Raw genomic sequence first — 18,922 nt, 5'->3', positions numbered from 1 at the left:
CTTTTTCTCTAAAGCAGCATCTGCAGTTCCTTGCATTTTGCTGCCTTCCCCCTCATAATCCCCGATACCTGTTCAGGTCGGCATCCTTCCTCACACCGATTGTACGAGGGGAGAGAAAGCTGGAAAGGGAGGTGTGGGCTGGACAGAACCCGGCAAGTGATAGGCAGATAAATATGTGCCGAATGTGGGCAAATAGGGCTAGCTTAGATTGGAGCAAATTGGTAAAAAGACACGTGGACAGGAAAGGTTCAGAGTTGATGTGGGCCCAACATGGGCAAATTGGACTAGAGTAGATGCGGCACCTCGGTCAGCATGGACAAGTTGGGCCGAAGGGCCTGTTTCTGTGCTGTATGACTCTATGACCCCCGAGAGCAAGCAGTTGTTATAATGAACACAGGCACGAGGACAGTACTGTCAGTTCAAGCCATCCTTTTATTTTTCACAACATATAAAAAAAGGGGGGGATGGGGGGAAATCAACAAACCTGAAGGAAAAGAAGTGAGGGGAGAGGAAGAGAGAGAACCTCCCTTCAACAGAAGGCAAACAAAGATGGGAGTGAATGCAAAGGTTTGCAGCCCCTGGTCAGGTCTGACTTGCCCATCAGTCCCGTTCCCCCGTCAATAGTTTCCCACAAGTAAACCAAAAGTCCGAACAGTTTACACTAACAACAAAGCCTCCTCCACAATCCACCGTCACCCGAGCCAAATAAACTGCAGCATTTATTATTTGCGTTTAAAAATCTAAAACAATGCTTGCGTATGTATAGCTTTTTGTCAGCTTCGAGTTCTGGGATTGGGGTTGGGGAGGAGGAGGCAGGGAGGGGGAGATTCTTCTGACCCTCCCCCCACCCCGCCCCACTTCCCTGGTTCAGTGGCTACATGGGAGCAGGGCCTTGTGTCACAGCCGCTCCCTCTCCTCCCCAGCCCGGGGGCGTGGGGTGGAACTGAGAGCCTTCACCACAGGGAGGTCTTGTACTTGAAGTTCAACCGGAGCAGGTACTTGATGTTGACCTGAGCCACGTCGTAGACAATGTACCTGAGCACGGGTGGGTTAAGGTAGACGGCAGGCAGACAGATAGACAGACAGACAGACAGACATTCCAGGCCCAGCACTACACCCTCCCTCCTTGAGAGACACTACTGTCCTCCCCCATTCTCCCCCAACCCACCATGAGTTTCGGAGCCACCCCTCCAAAAAGCAGCCAAACCTATCATAGACTTGTCCCACCCTGGTCATTCCATCTCCTCCCCGCTCCCGTCAGGTAGAAGGTACAGAAGCTTGCACTCGATTCTTTGATTGCCCAAGGCCGCAAGAAGTAGCGGAGAATTGTAGATGAAGCCCAATCCATCACACAGGCCAGACTCCCCATCATCGACACTTCACGCCGTTATCAGGCTTCTGAACGGTCCTTCCATAAGCTAGGGTACTGTCCGATTCACCTCTACCCCTTTGCGGACATTGGACTTTGTCTGTGGAACTGGTGTTCTGCACTATATTCTGCACTCTGTATCTCCCCCTTTGCTCTACCTGTTGTATTTGAGTTTGACTTGCTAGTATCTAAGTGTACTATTATCTGGTCTGATTGGAGAGTGTGCTCAACAAAGATTTTCATGATACCTTGGTACACGTGACAATAATAAACCAGAACCAAGTCCAATCCAAGAACTCGATGTCCCTTCCTCTAGCTGGTCAGGGAAGTATAGCTGGATGTTCAGAACCTGTTCCCCCACCCTGTCCACTCGCCATTTCCCTCCCTTGTCCCGTTTCCCTCCTCCTGCCTTACCCCTTCCCCGTCTATTTCCCACCCAGCCCCGTTATCCCTCCCACCGCCCCCCAACCCGAGCCCTGCCCGTTCGCGTTTGGGAAGGATACTCGTTGTACAGGAGGCTGGAGTCTGCAGCCGGTGTCTGCATTCCTTTGCCCAGCGGCACCTCCACTCCGTCCAGCTTGATGGTGGCGCTGGGGTCCGGGGCCGTCTTGCCCACGCCTGGAGGGGAAGAGGGGCTTCTACCATCACCGACTGACTGACCCCCACCCCACCAACCCCCTTACACCCAGCGGGGGAGTCAACACCAGGACATCCAATGGCAGCCACAGCTTGGCCCCAGGAGGTTGTTGGACTGGAGAAGGGAAGGGAAGGTGGGTTCCTTGCAGAGGAGACCTGAAGAGATGGTTGGTCTTTGGACAGGAGACCATGGGAGAGGCCAAGGGAACAGAAGTGTAAGAAGGAACAGCAGGTGCTGGTTTAAACCAAAGGGAAGAGATGGTTGGTCCATGGGGAGACCATGAGAAGGGATGTTGGTTCCTGAGAGACCACGAGGGATGGTCCTTTCACAGAAGGCCAGGGAAAGGACAGATAAGTCAACAGACCGCTCCTTGCTGGATGCCACCTCTTTACAGTGACCACAAGGGAGCAGGGCAAGAGGGCCTCTGGAACGTACTAGGCTGAGGGTGTCCCATGTACAGATGCAGGCACCGTGGTGGGCAGAGATAGTGTGGGGCATTCTCCCAGAGGGCGGTGGATCTCTGAAATGCTCTACCCCGGAGGGGTGTGGAGGCCGGATCGAGGGGACACACACACACACACGGTGGTGGAGGATACGTTTACGGAAGACCAGGGAAGTGAGGGCTCTGTGGAACTGGCACAGGGGAGGAGATAAGGCCAGGTGGGCAGATCTGCCGTTGGGGCAGAGTTTGAGGAAGTGAGTATCTTGGGAACAAAGTTCAGGGGTTGAGCGACAAACGGGGTGGGGGGAGGGGGGGGGGGGGTGTGTAACGATGGAGGGGGGGGGGGAAAGTGGGGAATGGTGGGGGGTCAGAGATGGGGGGAATGGTGGGGAGAAAATGATGGGGGAGAGCAGGACAGAGAGCGGGTAATGGTGTGGCAGGGGGAGGGGGAAGAGACCGGGGGAGGATGGCTGGGGTGGGACGACGGGGGGGTGGGGGGGGGGTATGGGCACGACGGAGTGACGGTCCTCACCTTTCACGCTGTGCTTGCCCTTGGGCAGCTTGGTGACGTGGCTTGCCCGCTTCAGCTCGTGCCTGGTGGTGAAGCAGAGGCGGTGGTGAGACCACTCCCAGTATCTCCCACCCCCTCCCCCCCACACACCTCCAAACCCAGCCCCAGCGCAACTTCCACTGTGACCCCACCCCCACAGCCAATCACCGCTATCACCCCCACCCCGGACCACCGCGGTGGCAGCCCCTCCCACAACCACCCCCCGACTCCCACCATGACTCAACCGCTGGCACCCCCCACCCTCTTAAATGACAACCCCCTCCTTGCTCCACAGCTGTCGAAACCACCCCACCCCCCCCCCCCATCCACCACCTCTCTCTTCCTTCATCTCCTGCCTCCCCTCTCTCCTCGCCTTCACCCCCCCTCCCCAGCCCCCCTTCTCACCCCTCCCAACCTCATCTCCACCCACCCACCCACCCATCTCCTACCTCCCTCTCACCCCCTCCATGACTCTAAGACACACGAGATGTCAGGATAGATGACTGAAGGTTGGTTAAGGTGGGACCAGTTTAGGGGGGGAATCTAGGTCAGTTGGGCCGAAGGGCCTGTTTCCATGTTGTATGACTGTGTGTAATTGATGAAAGAACAGAGCGATGGGCAGATTGGCCAGATGGGGCCGGTCATTGACTGTGGGGGCGACTTTACTAAAACCTCACATATAGTGTAAGGCCTGGATAGAGTGGATGTTTACACTGCTGGGGAAACCCAGGACCAGAAGGCACAGACTCGCGAATAAAAGGACGATTAGAAAGAAGATGCGGAGGAGTTTCTTTATCCAGAGGGTGGTGAATCTGTGGAACTCTTTGCCACAGAAAGCTGTGGAGGCCAAGTCAATGGGTATTTTCAAAGTGGAGATTGATTAGTACAGGTATCAGGGGCTGTGGGGAGGAGGCAGGAGAATGGGGTTTAGAGGGAAATATAGATCGACCGTGATTGAATGGCGGAGTAGACGATGGGCCGAATGGCCTGATTCTGCTGCTATGATGGGTGGGGAGAGAGGGAGGGAGGGAGCCGGCCGGTACTCACATGTTGCCCAGGGCGACGTCGGCCAGCAGGACCAGTCCGACGGGATCAGCCTGCGACGTGTGGCAGTAGTTGGTACTCTTGGACACCATGTCGGCAAAGTAGACCCCCTTCCCAAACATGTAGCCCGTCTGTGGGGGCAAGGAGGGAACACCAGTTAGTGGGCAGCACCCAGACCATCACCCCCCCCCCAGACCACGGCCGTCCACAGAGGGAGGCCGGGAACACACAGAGACACGCACATACAGACAAGTGCATTTGCACACACGGGCAGACACAGATTGATAAACGGACACACACTCGTGTACACAGACATGCTTACGCACACGAACAAGCACTCGCGCACACGGAAATGACCAGTCACAGACACGCCCTCGCTGGCGGACACACATTCGCGCTCGGACAAACACAGGCGCTCACAGACATGCACAGACACACATAGGTGCACACAGACACGCACATGCGCACACGGACACACACACGCGCACACGGACATGCACACACACAGGCGCACACGGACATGCACACGAACACACACAGGCGCACACGGACATGCACACGCGCATGCACACCCGGAGGTGGGAGAGAGACAGGACAGAGAGATGGGAAGAACGGGAGGGGGGGAGGGGAGGAGACAGAGAGGGGGGGGGAGCTGGAGACACCAGACAGGGAGGGAGACATGGACGGGGACGGAGCTGGTAGGGTGGGTTTCCCCTCGCTCGCTCGCTCGCTCACTCACCACGGGGGCCTCTGGGGGGGCGATGCGGAGCCCCTGGGACAGGATGCCGGCGAAGTTGGTGGTGCGGGAACCGTGCCACAGCAGCTGGCGGTTGTGCAGCTCACTGAAGGGCTGGAAGCGCTGTTCCTCATTCTCCCTCCGCACACGGAATATCTGTGGGAGACAAGACAAGGCCAGCGTGAGGGGCAGCTGGACTCCGACCCCCCCCCCCCCATTCACTCCCCTCCACTCCTGCCCCGTATGAGAGAGGACAACCCCCACTCAACCAGGCCAGGGGTCCCTTCCTCTAGGATGCAGACCCCACCCCCGCGTGAAAACCTCCCCATCTCCCTGCCTCCACCTCTGAAGCCAATGCCACTGGCCTAGGAGATTTCCCCCACCCCACAGACCATCGGAAGTCACCCCCCCACCTTCTTCCCCGTCCAACTGCGTGGCCAAGGTCAACGAACGGCGGTGTTGGCTCGAAGGGCCGAATGGCCTACTTCTGCACCTATTTTCTGTTTTCGATGTTTCTAGACCATCTGAAGACCATTGGCCGGGGAGATCCCGCCACCCCCACAGGGCGGTTGAAGACCCCTCTCCCCACCCAACCAAGATCAACCCCACCGGCCAGGGAGGTCCCACCGCTCCCATAGACCGCCCGAAGTCCCCTCCACATCCAACTGTATGCCCAGGGCCCAGACAAAGTGGTGAGAAGATCCTTGCACCCTACATGGCCCCTGAAGAAAACCTATCCCCATTCAACTTTACGCCCAAGGTGAACACTAATAGCTGTGGAGGTCCCACCACTCCCATAGACCACCCGAAGATTCCTCTCCCCACCCAACTGTACAACAAAGTCATAGTTAAAGCGTCATACAGAGTGGACACAGGCCCTTTGGCCCAACTTGCCCATGCCAACCAAGATGCTCCATCTATACTACAGGGCTCTCGCTTAACTTTTTTCCCCTGTTGCCAGCCGGGCAACCTTGGCAGCTTTTTAGGTTGCCAAATGACAGTTTAGGTGGTCATTTAAGATGGCTTGCATGACGCGTGCAATAATGTGCTCGGACGAAGTGCGTAGTTACCAGTCGGAATTATACTCAATGAAGCATTCACATATTATTTCTGCTTCAAATAAAGTCACAAACTAAACATTCACCAATCAAGACATGATATATCCCACAATGACATGCAGCAAAATTATAAGACAGTATCTCAACTCTTTTTACACATTGCAATTAATGCAATTTCTATTAGTTCTTTCCACTTCCAAACAAAAATGTGGTTGAATTATTCAGCGTATGATCAACCTGTGTCAATAAATCCTGGACCATGGTAACATATATGCGTACGTATAGTTGTGAATGTTGCTCATTAAATAACTACAGTACTGATACTCCATATTAAGAGCATTGATTTGCCGTTAAAATGAATTCTGTAATAACGTCTCAACGGTAGGAGTGACAATCGAACACTGCGGTTTTAATGTTCCACATGTTCACAATTTAATTAATCCATCTTTATGGATTAAAACAAATAATAACATTGGGAATTAAAACACATTTAATTGCATTCCGTTATCAAACATAGTCAATATTCGCTCTGAAGACATTTCCAGGACAATAGGGTCAGGGAAGGGGGTGTGTGTGAATCAGTGCGGGGTGGATAGATGGGGGGGGGGGGGGGGGGGTTAGAAGGCAGTCGGTGCAGAATGGATGGATTGAGGCAGGTGAATTAGTACGTGTTGGTTGGAGTAGGTAAATTGTGAGGGGAGAGCACGGGGGATGTCAGTGGTTTTGAATGGTGGGGGGTTTCAGTACGGGATGGATGGGGTAGACAAAAGTGCTGGAGAAACTCAGCTGGTGAGGCAGCATCTATGGAGCGAAGGAAATAGGCAACGTTTCGGGTTGAGAACCTTCTTCAGACTGTTCCCCCCATTCTTCTTGAATGGGAGGATCAGTACAGGATGGATGGGGATTCAGTGCAGGATGGATGGGGGGGGGGGGGGGGGCGGGAGAATCAATGCGAGGTGGATAGGGTGATCAGCGCAGGATGAATAGATTGGGGGGGGGGGGGGAGATGGGAAGGGGAGCACAGGGGATGTCAGTGAGGACTGAATAGAGGCGGGAATGGGGATCAGTGCCGGATGTAGAGGAGGGGTCTGAGAGAGAGAGAGAGAGAGAGAGAGGGGCGAGGTGGGGAGGAAGGAAGGTCAACGTTCCTCGGATAACATCGCCCCGCTGCCTTGGCCGTTGGGATTTCCTCGCAACCGCCTCCCTCCTCCGCCAGCCAACGGCAAGGTGCGGGGCCGAGCGGTGCAGCTCAAAGACCCTATAGCTAAAGGATCTATGGTGCAGCTGCTTCAGAAGTGTCGGAGCGAATGACGGGTCCCGCACAGCAGCGGCCGCGGCAGCAATCCCGCTAACGGCGAAAAACGCTATTAAAAAAAAAACCCTCCCGCACGCCGAGGCCGGGAGGAGGGAGGGAGGGGGAGGGTTTTTTTTTTTTTAAAGCAGCGTTAGCGGCAAAGATCCTATAGCTCTGCTATAAGATCTTTGGTTAGCGGGTTTGCAGGCAGCGGCCCTTACCAGGGCGGGCGGGGGGCGGGAGGAGGAGGAGATGACGCCGCTGTCGCTGTTCGGGGCCATCATTCGCTGTGACCCTTTGTCACCCCGCACCTAGTATCTTGCCCACGCAATAAAGCCGTCACCGCCGACACAAAACGTTGCGTTCCTTTTCTCCAGAGATGCTGCCTGACCCGCGGAGTTACTCCAGTTTTTCGTGTCTATCTTCGGTACAAACCAGTATCTGGTTGCCAAGCCGGGCAAAACGACTTGGTGTTTAGGTTGCCCGGCGGCGCTTTGAGTGGTCAGTGGCACCCGGGCAACCGTTAATTTCGAGCCCTGTACTAGTCCCACCTGTCTGCATTTGGCCCATATATATCCCTCTAAATATATCCTACCCATGTACCAGTCCAAATGGGGTTTTTTTACACGACTTTAAAAGTTTTTTTTAATGTTTTTTTATGGTCCAGATCAATGTTGGCGGCCCCTCTCCCACTCCAACTGAACACCCAAGGCGGACATCAATGGCTAGGGAGATTCCACCACCTCCAAAGACTATTTGAAGACCCAACCCCCTATTATTCACACGGTCAATGTCAACGGCGATGACGATCCCACCGCCTCAAGACCATCCTCCATCCCACCAGGGTCAACCCCAATTTTGTGGAGATCCCACCCTATCCTTAGACCAAGGTCAATACCAACGGCTGTGAAGACCACACTGCCATAAACCCCCACCCGAGAACCTTTCTTCCCCTCCAACCAAGGTCAACACCAATAGCTGGGAGATCCCACCACCACCGCCGTAGACAACCCGAACACCCCTCGCCCTGTCCAACCAGGGCCAACACCAACTGGTGTGGAGAACCCACCAGCTCGACAGAGAGCCTGCAGATTCTCCCTTCGTCCCATCCAACCTGGTACCCGACACCCTTCACATGGCCATGGTCCACACCAATGGCTGTGGATATCCGCCACCCCCACAGAGCATCAGAAGACCCCCCCCCACAACCTCCAACTGCACCCCCAACCCCATCCAGGGTTGCTTTGACCGGGACAACAAAACTCCAGCCATCAAAGTTGCTCCACCCCCGAATGAACAACCCCTCAGTCTCTCCACCTCTGCTGTACAAGATGCACTGAGCAAGGTGAATGAGCACAAAGCTGCCGGCCCCGATGGCATCCCCGGGCGGGTGCTCAGGGCATGTGCTGGACAACTATCCCTGGTCTTCACTGACATTTTCAATCTGTCACTGGCCCAGGGTGTTGTCCCCACTTGCCTCAAGACATCAACCATTGTGCCAGTGCCCAAACAATCAGCTACAGAGATTCTCAACGATTTCCGCCCAGTGGCACTCACCCCTGTCATTGCTAAGTGCTTTGAGCGGCTGATCTTGGCTCACCTCAAAGCCAGCCTCCCCCCCACACTGGACCCCCATCAGTTTGCCTACCGGACCAACAGGTCTACAGAGGACGCCATATCGGCGGCCCTACACTCTGCCCTGACCCACCTGGACAGCAATAACACCTACATCAGGAAGCTGTTCATTGATTTCAGCTCCGCCTTTAACACTGTCATCCCCGCCAGCTTGATCACCAAACTCAGCGGACTTGGCATCTCCACCTCCCTCTGCAATTGGACACTGGATTTCCTCACCAACAGACCACAGTCTGTTAGGGTCAACAACCTCACCTCCTCCACTATAACACTGAACACCGGCGTGCCACAGGGCTGTGTGCTCAGCCCTCTCCTCTACTCCATCTTCACCCATGACTGCATCCCTAAGAATGGCTCCAACGCCATCCTTAAATTTGCTGACGACACCACGGTGGTAGGACTGATCAGTGACAACGACTAGTCAGCCTACCGAGAGGAGGTCCAGCACCTGACAACCTGGTGTGCCAACAATAACCTCGTCCTCAACTCCAAGAAGACAAAGGAAATTATTGTTGACTTCAGGATGATCAGAGGGGGCAGACATACCCCCATCCATATAAACGGAACTGAGGTGGAGCGCGTCTCCAACTACAAATTCCTCGGGGTACACATCTCGGAGGATCTGTCCTGGTCCCTCAACACCTCCAAGCTGATCAAAAAAGGCGCAGCAGCGCCTTTACTTCCTGAGGAGGCTCAAGAAAGCTCACCTGTCCCCCCAGATCCTGACCAACTTTTACCGCTGTACCATCGAAAGCATCCTGACCACCTGCTTCACGGTATGGTACAGCAGTTGCACCGTAGCGGACAGGAAGGCACTACAACGGGTGGTGAAAACTGCTCAGTACATCATCGGTGCCCCGCTCCCTGCCATGGATGCCCTCCACCGAAAACGGTGTCTGAGACGGGCCGGGAAGATCATCAAAGACCCCTCCCACCCCAACCATGGACTGTTTGCCCTCCTCCCATCAGGGTGGCAGTACAGGAGCCTCAGGTCTCGTACTAGTAGGATGAGGAACAGCTTCTACAACAACACTATCACATTGCTGAACTCGGAGTCCCGCCGATAGATTTCTCCAGTCTCTCCGTCCACATTGTTTGCTTATTCTGTATTTTTATTCCTATATTGCACTATTACTACGGACTGACGCTAAACTGCATTTCGTTGTACCCATACTTGTATCTGTGCAATGACATTAAAGTTGAATTGAATTGAATTGAATTGAGTCCAGCCAGGCATACAAGATCCTTCTCTCCAACCAACCAACGCCAATGGCTAGGACGATCCCACCACCTCACTAGACCACCTGAATACATCTCTCCCCGTCCGACCAAGGTCAACGCCAATGTTGTGGAGATCCCACAGAGCAGCTGAAGTACCCCCACGCCCCACAACAAGGCGTACAAGATCCGTCTCCCCACTGACTACACGCCCAGGGTCAGGCCAACCGCAGGGCGCACTCACCTCCAACACCTCGAGGTCGTACTGGTTGTGGGTGGCTGCGTGCGTGTTCTTCACGTAGTCCGTGATGATCTTGGCCTCGTCCGTGTGTTTATCCACCACCTGAGAGAGAGAGAGAGAGAGAGTTTGGGGAGATGAGCTGAGCGTGGGGAAGGCCACAAGGCGGTGTGTACACCCCTGGCCCAGCAGCGGGGACAGAAGCTGCAGCCTCCCACCCACCCAACCCGGGGCCGCTCATCCGCACTCTCAACAAGCCCACGACAGCACTGCTTCTCAGACCAGAGTAACCATGGGTTCAGAGACACAGCACGGAAACAGGCCCTTCGGCCCACCGAGCTCATGCCGACCAGCGATCACCCGTTCACACCAGTTCTATGCTGGCCCACTTTCTCATCCCCTCCAATTCACGGAGGGACACGTCTTTGGGATGTGGGAGGAAACTGGAACACGTGGGGGGGGGGGGGGGAAATCGCACGCGGTCACAGGGAGAACGTGCAAGCTCCACACAGACAGCACCCGAGGACAGGATGGAACCGGGGACCCCGGTGCTGTGAGGCAGCGGCTCTACCTCCACCCACCTTGATGTCCGTGTGCAGCTTCTCATAGTTGATGTCGATGGGATCCTTGGCCTCGTCGTCTAGGCCTCCCTTCAGCAGGCTGTAGGCCACCTCTATGTCCAGCAGACTGTCCAGCATCTGCACCTTGGCCTGGAGACAGGGGGGGGGAAGCACAGAGAGAGGGGGGGGTCAGAACACAGTCACGGGAGAACACTCACATGGCAATGGGGCGCAGGGGCCGGGGGAAGGAAGATAAAGTCAAGAGAGAGGGTGGGAGTGAGACAGAGCAAGAAAGAAAGACAGTGCAAGAGGGAGATGAGACAGAAAGAGAGAGCGGGGAGAGAGAAAGTGGGGGAAGAGAAAGGGGGAGAGAGAGAGGGAGGAGAGAGAGGAAGGGGGGGAGAGAGAGGAAGGGGAGGAGAGAGAGGGAGAGGAAGGGGGGAGAGAGAGAGTAAGGGGGGAGAGAGAGAGAGAGAGAGAGAGAGAGGAAGGGGGAGAGGAAGAGGGGGGAAAAGAGAGGGGAAGGGGCAGGGGACGAGAGGAGAGAGAGGAAGGGGGAGAGAGAAGGAGGAAGGGGGGAGAGAGAGGAAGGGGAGTGAGGGAGGGGTGGGAGAGAGAAAGACCGAGGGAGGGGAAGGAGGGCGAGAGGGAGCTGGCCAGAACGATGCTCCCCACAGCTCCCCAACCGCTGCCGTGGTTGCCGTAGTTACCTGTATGTAGGCCTCGTTGTTGAGCAGGGGGGGCTTCTTCATGCCAAAGTCGTGCGGGATGAGAGTGTAGAAGCGGTTGGACAGGTCCAGTATGTGAGAGTCGGGCCCAGCACTGGCAACAACCTCAACACAACACACAACATACTCAGTCAGTCAGTCTCTGCCCCTGGAAACAGCAACTCTCCTCAACCCCTCTCCACCCCTCCTCACCCCAACCCCTCCCCCTCCCCACCCCAACGCTCTCCACCCCCCTCCTCTCTACAGACCCCAACCACTAACACACCACTGGCGCTATAAACATCGACCTGCAAATCACAGGAACAGGCCCTTCGGCCCAAAGTCCGTGCCAAACTGAACTCTCTGCCTGCACGTGATCCATATCCCTCCATTCCCTGCATGTCCACGTGCCTATCCAAATGCCTCTTAAACGCCACTAACGTATCTCCCTCCACCTCCACCCGTGGCAGCACGTTCCAGGCACCCACCACCCTCTGTGTAACATAACCTGCCACTGCTCATTTTCTGTACACTTTGTCTCTCTCGCCGTAAAGCTGTGCCCTCTAGTCTTTGATATTTCCCCTCCTGGGAATAAGGTTCTGGCTGTCTACCCTGTCTACGCCTCTCAGAAGTTTATAAATTCCCCTCAGCCTCTGACGTTCCAGAGTAAATAATCCAAGTCTGTCCAACCTCTCCCTGCAGGTCATGACCCTGTGATCCAGGCAACATTCTGGTGAACCTCATCTGCACCCTCTCCAAAACCCCCACATCCTTCCTGTAATGGGGTGACTCTTATACTCAACGCCCCGACCTAATTAACCAAGCGTACCATATGCCTTCTTTACCATTTTACCTATTTGTGTTGCCACTTTCAAAGAGTTATGGACTTGGACCCCAAGATCCCTGCCCACGTCTTCACACGGACAAACAGAGACTTGCGGGAGGGTGGGGAGAGGAGTGAATGTGGGAGGAGGGGGGGTTCTGGAGGAGGCAGGTGGGGAGAGGGGGAGGGGATGGGGAGTAGGGGGCAGAGGGGGAGGGGAGCCCTACCTGCTGAACCTCGTTGAGGATGGAGTAAGCGCTCTGGATCTGCCTCTTGCTCAGTTTGCCCAGGGGCATCTTCTGCAGGTCGATCTGTCCGAGGGGAAGAAACATAGTGAGGGACCGGCCCTCTCCGCAACGTTCGACCGCCAACTCCCTCCCCCTCCCCGACTCAGAACCTCCGACAGTCGCCCCCCCCTCCCTCCCACAAAGGTCCTGCACATGGAAACACCTTTCACCCCCAGGAGTCCACCATCTGCCTCCACCATCACCCTCATGTCTAATGTCACACGGCACGGAAACAGGCCCTTCGGCCCCAATGAGCTCATGCTGACCGAGATGCCCATGGACTGTGTTTGGCCCATATCCCTCTTAACCTGCCCTATCCATGTACCTGTCCAGGTATCCATTGACTGTCATTATCGTGCCTGCCTCAACCACCCCCTATGACAGCTCGTTCCATACACCCACCCTCTCACTTTTATACTATCCTCTGGTTCTTGATACCCCTAGTCTGAGTAAACAACTGTGTCCGTTCATCAGTTCAGTTCAGTTTAGACAACAGAGCGGAAACAGGCCCTTCGGCCCACCGGATCCGTGCCGACCAGCGATCCCTGCATATTAACACTACACCCACTAGGGACAATTTTTACATGTGCCAAGCCAATTAACCTACAAACCTGTACGTCTTTGGAGTGTGGGAGGAAACCGAAGATCTCGGAGAAAACCCACGCAGAGAAAACCTACTCAATAACCAAAAGTTTGTAGCCTCCTTTTGCTACATATTTTAATTCATTCGCATGTTTAAAGTATAATGTTTTATTACTAATTGTTAACTGTATGTCGTGTTGTTACTTGCGAGCGGAGCACCAAGGTAAATTCCTTGTATGTGAACATACTTGGCCAATAAACTTATTCATTCATTCAAGATAGATTCAAGATTCAAGATCACGGGGAGAACGTACCAACTCCGTACAGACAGCACCCATAGTCAGGATCGAATCCGGGTCTCTGGCGATGCATTCGCTGTAAAGCAGCAACTCTACCGCTGCGCCACCCTCATGATTCTACACACCTCTATAAGATCACCCCTCAGCCTCCAAGGAATAAAGTCCCAGCCTGCCCCACCTCGGCCTCTTGTCTGAAGCAGAACTAGCACGGATGAGTTGGGCCGAAGGACCCTTTACCGCCGTGTATGACCCTATAGTTGATTGGCTAGTCATGTGCGGTGTGATTTGATTAGCATGACTTAGAGTCATACAGCGCAGTAATAGGCCCTTCATCCCAACTTGTCCATGCCGACCAGGAGGCCCCATCTACGCTTGTCCCACACCCTAAGCCGTCCCTATCCATGTAGTTGCCTGGACGGCACACAAGGTTTTCCCACTGTATCCCAGTAGACAAGACAATAATAAACCAATATCCACACTTTCCCTCCCTCCCCTCTCACCCTCCCTCCCCTCTCACTTTCCCCTCCCCTTTTATCCCTTTCCTCTCTGGTGCTTTGTCTTTCCCCTCCACCTTCCCTTCCTTCCCCCCCCATCCCCTCTCATCCCCTCCCTCTCCCCCGTACCTCGAACTCCACCATGGCCTTCTTCATGCTCTCCACATCGAAGATGGCGCGGATCAGTTCCTGGACTGCTTTCTCCAGCTTGGACCTGGTGCCCGAGCTGGCCGTCAGCTTCTTCACCGCCTCCTCGTCCTTGGGGAGAGAGCAAAGGACGGGTAAGCGGGCCACTCGGCCCCTTGAGTCGGTACTACCACTGACCTCGTGCACGAGCGCCCCTCTCAGTCACAACATGAAGCAGTACAGCACAGGAACAGGCCCCCAATCGACAGTGTGTACACACTTCCATCAGGTCGCCCCTCAACCTCCCACACTCAGCTGTCTGTTGAGTGAGATGGGGTGGGGGAGGGGGAGGGGGGGGGGGTGGGGGGAGCTGGGGTCAGGAGACAGGAGCAGCAGGGGATGGGGCAGGAGAGGGGGGATGGGACGGAGAGGACAGGTGGCGGGGGCATGAGGGTGTGGGTGAACTCCTCCGAGAGTGGCTGGGCCAGGCTGAGACTGGGTGGTGGTTGGGGGGGTTGAGGGGAGGTGGTCCACCCACCTGCCCGTAGTCGATCTCCAGCGGGTAGAACTTGTTGGGGTACTTGGTGAAGTTGCTGGACTGCCAGGCGTTGCCCGTCTTCTCCTCGTACAGGCCCAGGAAGTGGTCGACCGCGTGCTCCCGCGACGACATCTTCTCCACCTTGTTGCCCCCGATGGTGGTGCCCACCCGGCCCCAGGAGCGGAACACCCAGTACCTACGGGGAGGAAAATGCCCTGGTGACCGTGGCCTTAACCCACTCCTCCCCATCCCCCATCCCCCCTCCCCCCCCCCCCCTCCTCTACCCACCCACTCATCCCCATCCCCACCCACCCCATACTCCACCACTGATTTTCCGGCACCTCCTTTATTCCGGACAAAATTAGGAGAGCGCATTTGAACCCCCCCCCCCGGAAATGTGGCGCCTGGGTCGTGCAGGCGTCCGATCTCAACCTCATCGGGACTTCTGCAGCCGATCGGCGGGTTGAACTTTCCACCATGCGGCCGGGTTTCTGGAACTCTGGCCCGGCATTCCTGGGAGTCGGCTTTGTGGGCCGGTATCCCGGCTCCCTGCCGGACTGTTTCCCTACCGTCCAGACTCCTCTCGGGGGGCCGTGACCGGCAAAACGTTTAATCCAGCAAGGTCCTGGAACCAAGGGTGCCGGAAAATCAGCGTTGGGCCTGTGCTCATATCAGGTATCTCTCCCCTTTTGAGGTCCAACAGCCCCCACCCTGAGCTGTAGCCCTGCATGGGGGGGGGGGGGGGGGTTTCCCCAGGGTCCCGGTGCCCACCTCTTCCTGTGGTCATCCTCCAGCAGCTGCAGCTTGTAGTAGGAGTTGGTGCCGCGGCTGATGTCGACCAGGCCCAGCGTGGCGCTGAGGATGCGCCCGCCCTGCTCCAGCACGTGGGCCGTGTCCTCCAGACCTGCGGGGGACGAGGGGAGACTCCAGCGTCTGCCGTCATGTACCCACCCCCCCCCCCCCCCGTCACGTGTACCCACCGCCCCTTCCCATCAGGCCATGCACACCCCCTCACACGTAGTCTAGCGCTCGCAGTGTCCACTCACACACGCACCGGCCGTGCGCACGCACTATCCTGTACGCCCCGCCCCGTCCCATCACGCGTTGTCTCGCCCACACGCACCGTCCCGTCCCGTCTCCTACCTCACCCGGAGACCCAAACCACTCCCCCACCCCAGCCCCAACACCTGCGGTCACACAGCATGGAAACAGGCCCTTCAGCCCAACCTGTCCATACCGACCAAGATGCCCCATCTACACTTGTCCCACTTGCCCACATCCCTCGAAACCTTTCCTATCCTTGTCCTTATGTCTTTTAAAGGTTGTTATAATACCTGCCTCAACTACCTCCTCTGGCAGCTCGTTCCATGTATCCGCCACTCTCAGAGTGAAAAGGTTTCAACTCGGGTTTCTATTAAATCTTTCCCCCTCTCATCTTAAGCCCCTGCCTTCTCGTTCTTGATTTGCCCTACTCTGGGGAAAAGGTTCTCTGCATTCCCTTCATGATTACACCTCTATATCATTTACCCCTCATCCTCCTGCGCTCCAAGGAATAAAGTCCTAGTCTGCTTGACCTCACCCTCTCACTCAGGCCCTCGAGTCCTGGCAACATCCTCGTAAATCTGCCCTGCACATTTGCCAGGTTAACAGCATCTCTCCTATAACAGTCACAATACTCCAAATGTGGCCTCACCAACGTCTTGTACAACTAGTAACATGATGTCCCAACTTCTATACTCAATACCCTGACCGATGATGGCTAATGTACCGAGAGCTTTCTTGACCACCCTGTCTTCCTTTGATGCCACTTTCAAGGAACTGTATATCGATCCCTCTGCTCTACAACACTCCCGAGGGCCCTGCCATTCACTGTGAAGGTCCTGCCCTGGTTTGACTTCCAAAAATACCATGGACCAAACGTGGGCAACTTGGATGGGACATCTTGGTCGGCATGAACAAGTTGAGTCGAAGAGCATGTTTCCATGCTGTTTAAAACTCCATGAAAAAACGTAACAAACCCACTAGGTCACAGTGAGACCATGCAAACTCCACACGGACAGCACCCGAGGTCGGGATCGAACCCGGGTCTCTGTAGTGGGGAGGCACTGCCTCTCCTGTCTTTAGCCAGCATAAAAGCGAAGGGCCAAATGGCCTTCCCCTGTCTCCGGGCAGTGACCTCGTGACCCCACAGGCCGGAGCCTGGGCCTGGATTTGCCCACTTACCCGAGTCGGGGTCCACGGCTCCCCCTCCTTTCACCGTCAACTTCATCTTCTTCTCCGACTTGCCAGAACCTGCAGGAGAGGAGGGAAGGGGGTCGGGATGAGACTCGGAGTGTCCGTGGGGAGGGGCAAAACTGTCCTGGAGTCTCCCCCAGTCAGGGGGCATCTACATGACCACACGTTAGGGAGTATTAGCCACAGGGAGAGGTCGACAGACTTTTTTCTCTGGAGCATCGGAAGTTGCAGGGAGGCCTGATAAAGGTTTGAGAGGCATAGATAGGTTAGACAGTCAAGACCTTCTCCCCCAGGATGGAAATGTCCAACACAAGAGGCCACAGCTTCATGGTGAGAGGACAAGTATTTTTTACACAGAGGGTGGTGGGTGCCTGGAACGTGCTGCCAGGGGGGGTGGTGGTGGAGGCAAATCCGATAGTGGTGTTTAAGAAGCTTCCATGGATATGCAAGGAATGGAGGGATACGAATCATGTGCAGGCAGGGGGGGGATAAGTTTAGTTTATGATTGTCACGTGGACCGAGGTACAGTGCTTTGCATTCAATCCAGTCAAGGAAGAATCTACATGAATACAATCAAGCTGTCCACAGTGCACAGATAACGGGTACAACGTTTTGTGCAAGATACATTGTGGGCCGAAGGACCTGTTCCTGTGCAGTACTCTTCAATGGTCTATTGTGGATGTGGAGAAAATACAAAACATGCCCAAATACCCCGGCTGGGGCCTGCAATTGAACCGTTGGCTTTCAAGGCAGGGACTGGGTTGGCGTGGGCAGTGGGTTGAATGCAAGCGGGGAGGTTTGTGAGGGCCTGGATAATCATGACCTCTGACCCAGACCTGGGGCCTACTCTGCCAGCTCGGGCCTGAACCCGCACACAGGCCCCACTCCGCCAGCGCAGGTCCAGGACACACTCCCCCCGGCCTTTAGAGGCAGGAACTGGGTCGGAGTGGACCAGGCCAGTGTCCAGGCAGGGAGATGTGTGGGCTCATGGACACTACTGACCTCTAACCCAGCCCAGCACCCACACCTGGGGCCCAACCTCCCAGCCCAGGCCTGAACCCTGACCCTGTGGTGAATCTGTGGAATACTTTGCCACAGAAGGCTGTGGAGGCAAAGTCAGTGAGATAGATAGATTCTTGATTAGCACGAGTGTCAGGGGTTGTGGGGAGAAGGTAGGAGAAATGGGTTTGGAGGGAGAGATAGATCAGCCATGATTGAACGGCGGAGTAGACTAGATGGGCCAAACGGCCTAATTCTGCTCCCATCAGTTATGATCTTGCTTCCGACCCCCGACCCCCAGCGACCGCCCCTCTCACCTTCCTCCTGCTTGACCTTGCTGCTGGCGTTCTTTGCTGCCTTGTTCCCGGCGGATTTGGCTGCGGCGGCGGTGGCAGCCGGCGGCTTGGAGACCTCGGCGCCCCAGGGGGAGATAGCGTGCGCGGAGAGCAGGTCCGGGAGCCCCTTCCCCGACCGCAGGTCCAGGAGGAAGTCCTCGGATACTACCCTGACGCTGGCCGCCTTCACCTCCTCCATCTTCTTGCTCATCTTGTCCACCTCCTCTGTCAGGGAAACACACCGTTAGGACACACGACCTCTCCCCCTGCAAGGGACCTCCAACTGGGAATGTGTTAGTTACAGTAATAGCATTGAGAATTTGATTTGTAAAGTATTGAAAACCTTTGTTGAGTCACCTTTGATATTTGGTCACCCAGTAAGGAAGGGGGGGATGGGACGGACACTAGGGGAGGATGTTCCCGGTCGCTTTGCTCCTGCGCCTGGCCGCGGTGGCCACTCACGGGTCCAGGAAGCGGGCAGTCGAGGGTCCAGCCCGTGTCGACTGCCTGTTCCTCTTCCGGGTCCAATTCCGTGCCGGCGGGTCCCTGGATCGGGACGAGGTGCCCACGGGGATCCTGGAGGCATTCCGTGGACGCTGATCGCCGCGGGGGGGGTCCAGTAAGCGTTGTGCTTACGAATGATAACTTTGTAATTTGATTGATTGACGATTTTGTAAACTGGTATTTGGCAGTATTGATCCTTCCAGTACTTGTAC

At 55.7% G+C, this 18,922-nt stretch overlaps 1 protein-coding gene across 1 annotated transcript in view; it reads right to left on the bottom strand.

The window, feature by feature from the left end:
- Positions 1-412: 412 nt before the first annotated feature.
- Positions 413-18,922, bottom strand: part of parp1 (poly(ADP-ribose) polymerase 1) — a 34,351-nt gene continuing 15,841 nt past the window's right edge. The window contains exons 10-23 of the mRNA XM_033020626.1: positions 18,189-18,431; positions 16,861-16,929; positions 15,409-15,541; positions 14,638-14,833; positions 14,103-14,231; positions 12,539-12,622; positions 11,492-11,614; positions 10,803-10,931; positions 10,228-10,326; positions 4,782-4,934; positions 4,046-4,173; positions 2,981-3,042; positions 1,873-1,987; positions 413-1,035 (exon numbers count right to left, since the gene is read on the bottom strand). Of these exons, the coding sequence (XP_032876517.1) occupies positions 954-1,035; positions 1,873-1,987; positions 2,981-3,042; positions 4,046-4,173; positions 4,782-4,934; positions 10,228-10,326; positions 10,803-10,931; positions 11,492-11,614; positions 12,539-12,622; positions 14,103-14,231; positions 14,638-14,833; positions 15,409-15,541; positions 16,861-16,929; positions 18,189-18,431 (1,745 nt within the window). The 3' untranslated portion in view covers positions 413-953. The remainder of the gene's footprint in view (positions 1,036-1,872; positions 1,988-2,980; positions 3,043-4,045; positions 4,174-4,781; positions 4,935-10,227; positions 10,327-10,802; positions 10,932-11,491; positions 11,615-12,538; positions 12,623-14,102; positions 14,232-14,637; positions 14,834-15,408; positions 15,542-16,860; positions 16,930-18,188; positions 18,432-18,922) is intronic.

Source organism: Amblyraja radiata, chromosome 5 (assembly GCF_010909765.2).
Source record: "Amblyraja radiata isolate CabotCenter1 chromosome 5, sAmbRad1.1.pri, whole genome shotgun sequence".
Classification (NCBI taxonomy): Eukaryota; Metazoa; Chordata; class Chondrichthyes; order Rajiformes; family Rajidae; genus Amblyraja; species Amblyraja radiata.
The sequence above is the reverse complement of the archived record's forward strand: the minus strand, read 5'-3'. Positions and strand labels throughout refer to the sequence as shown.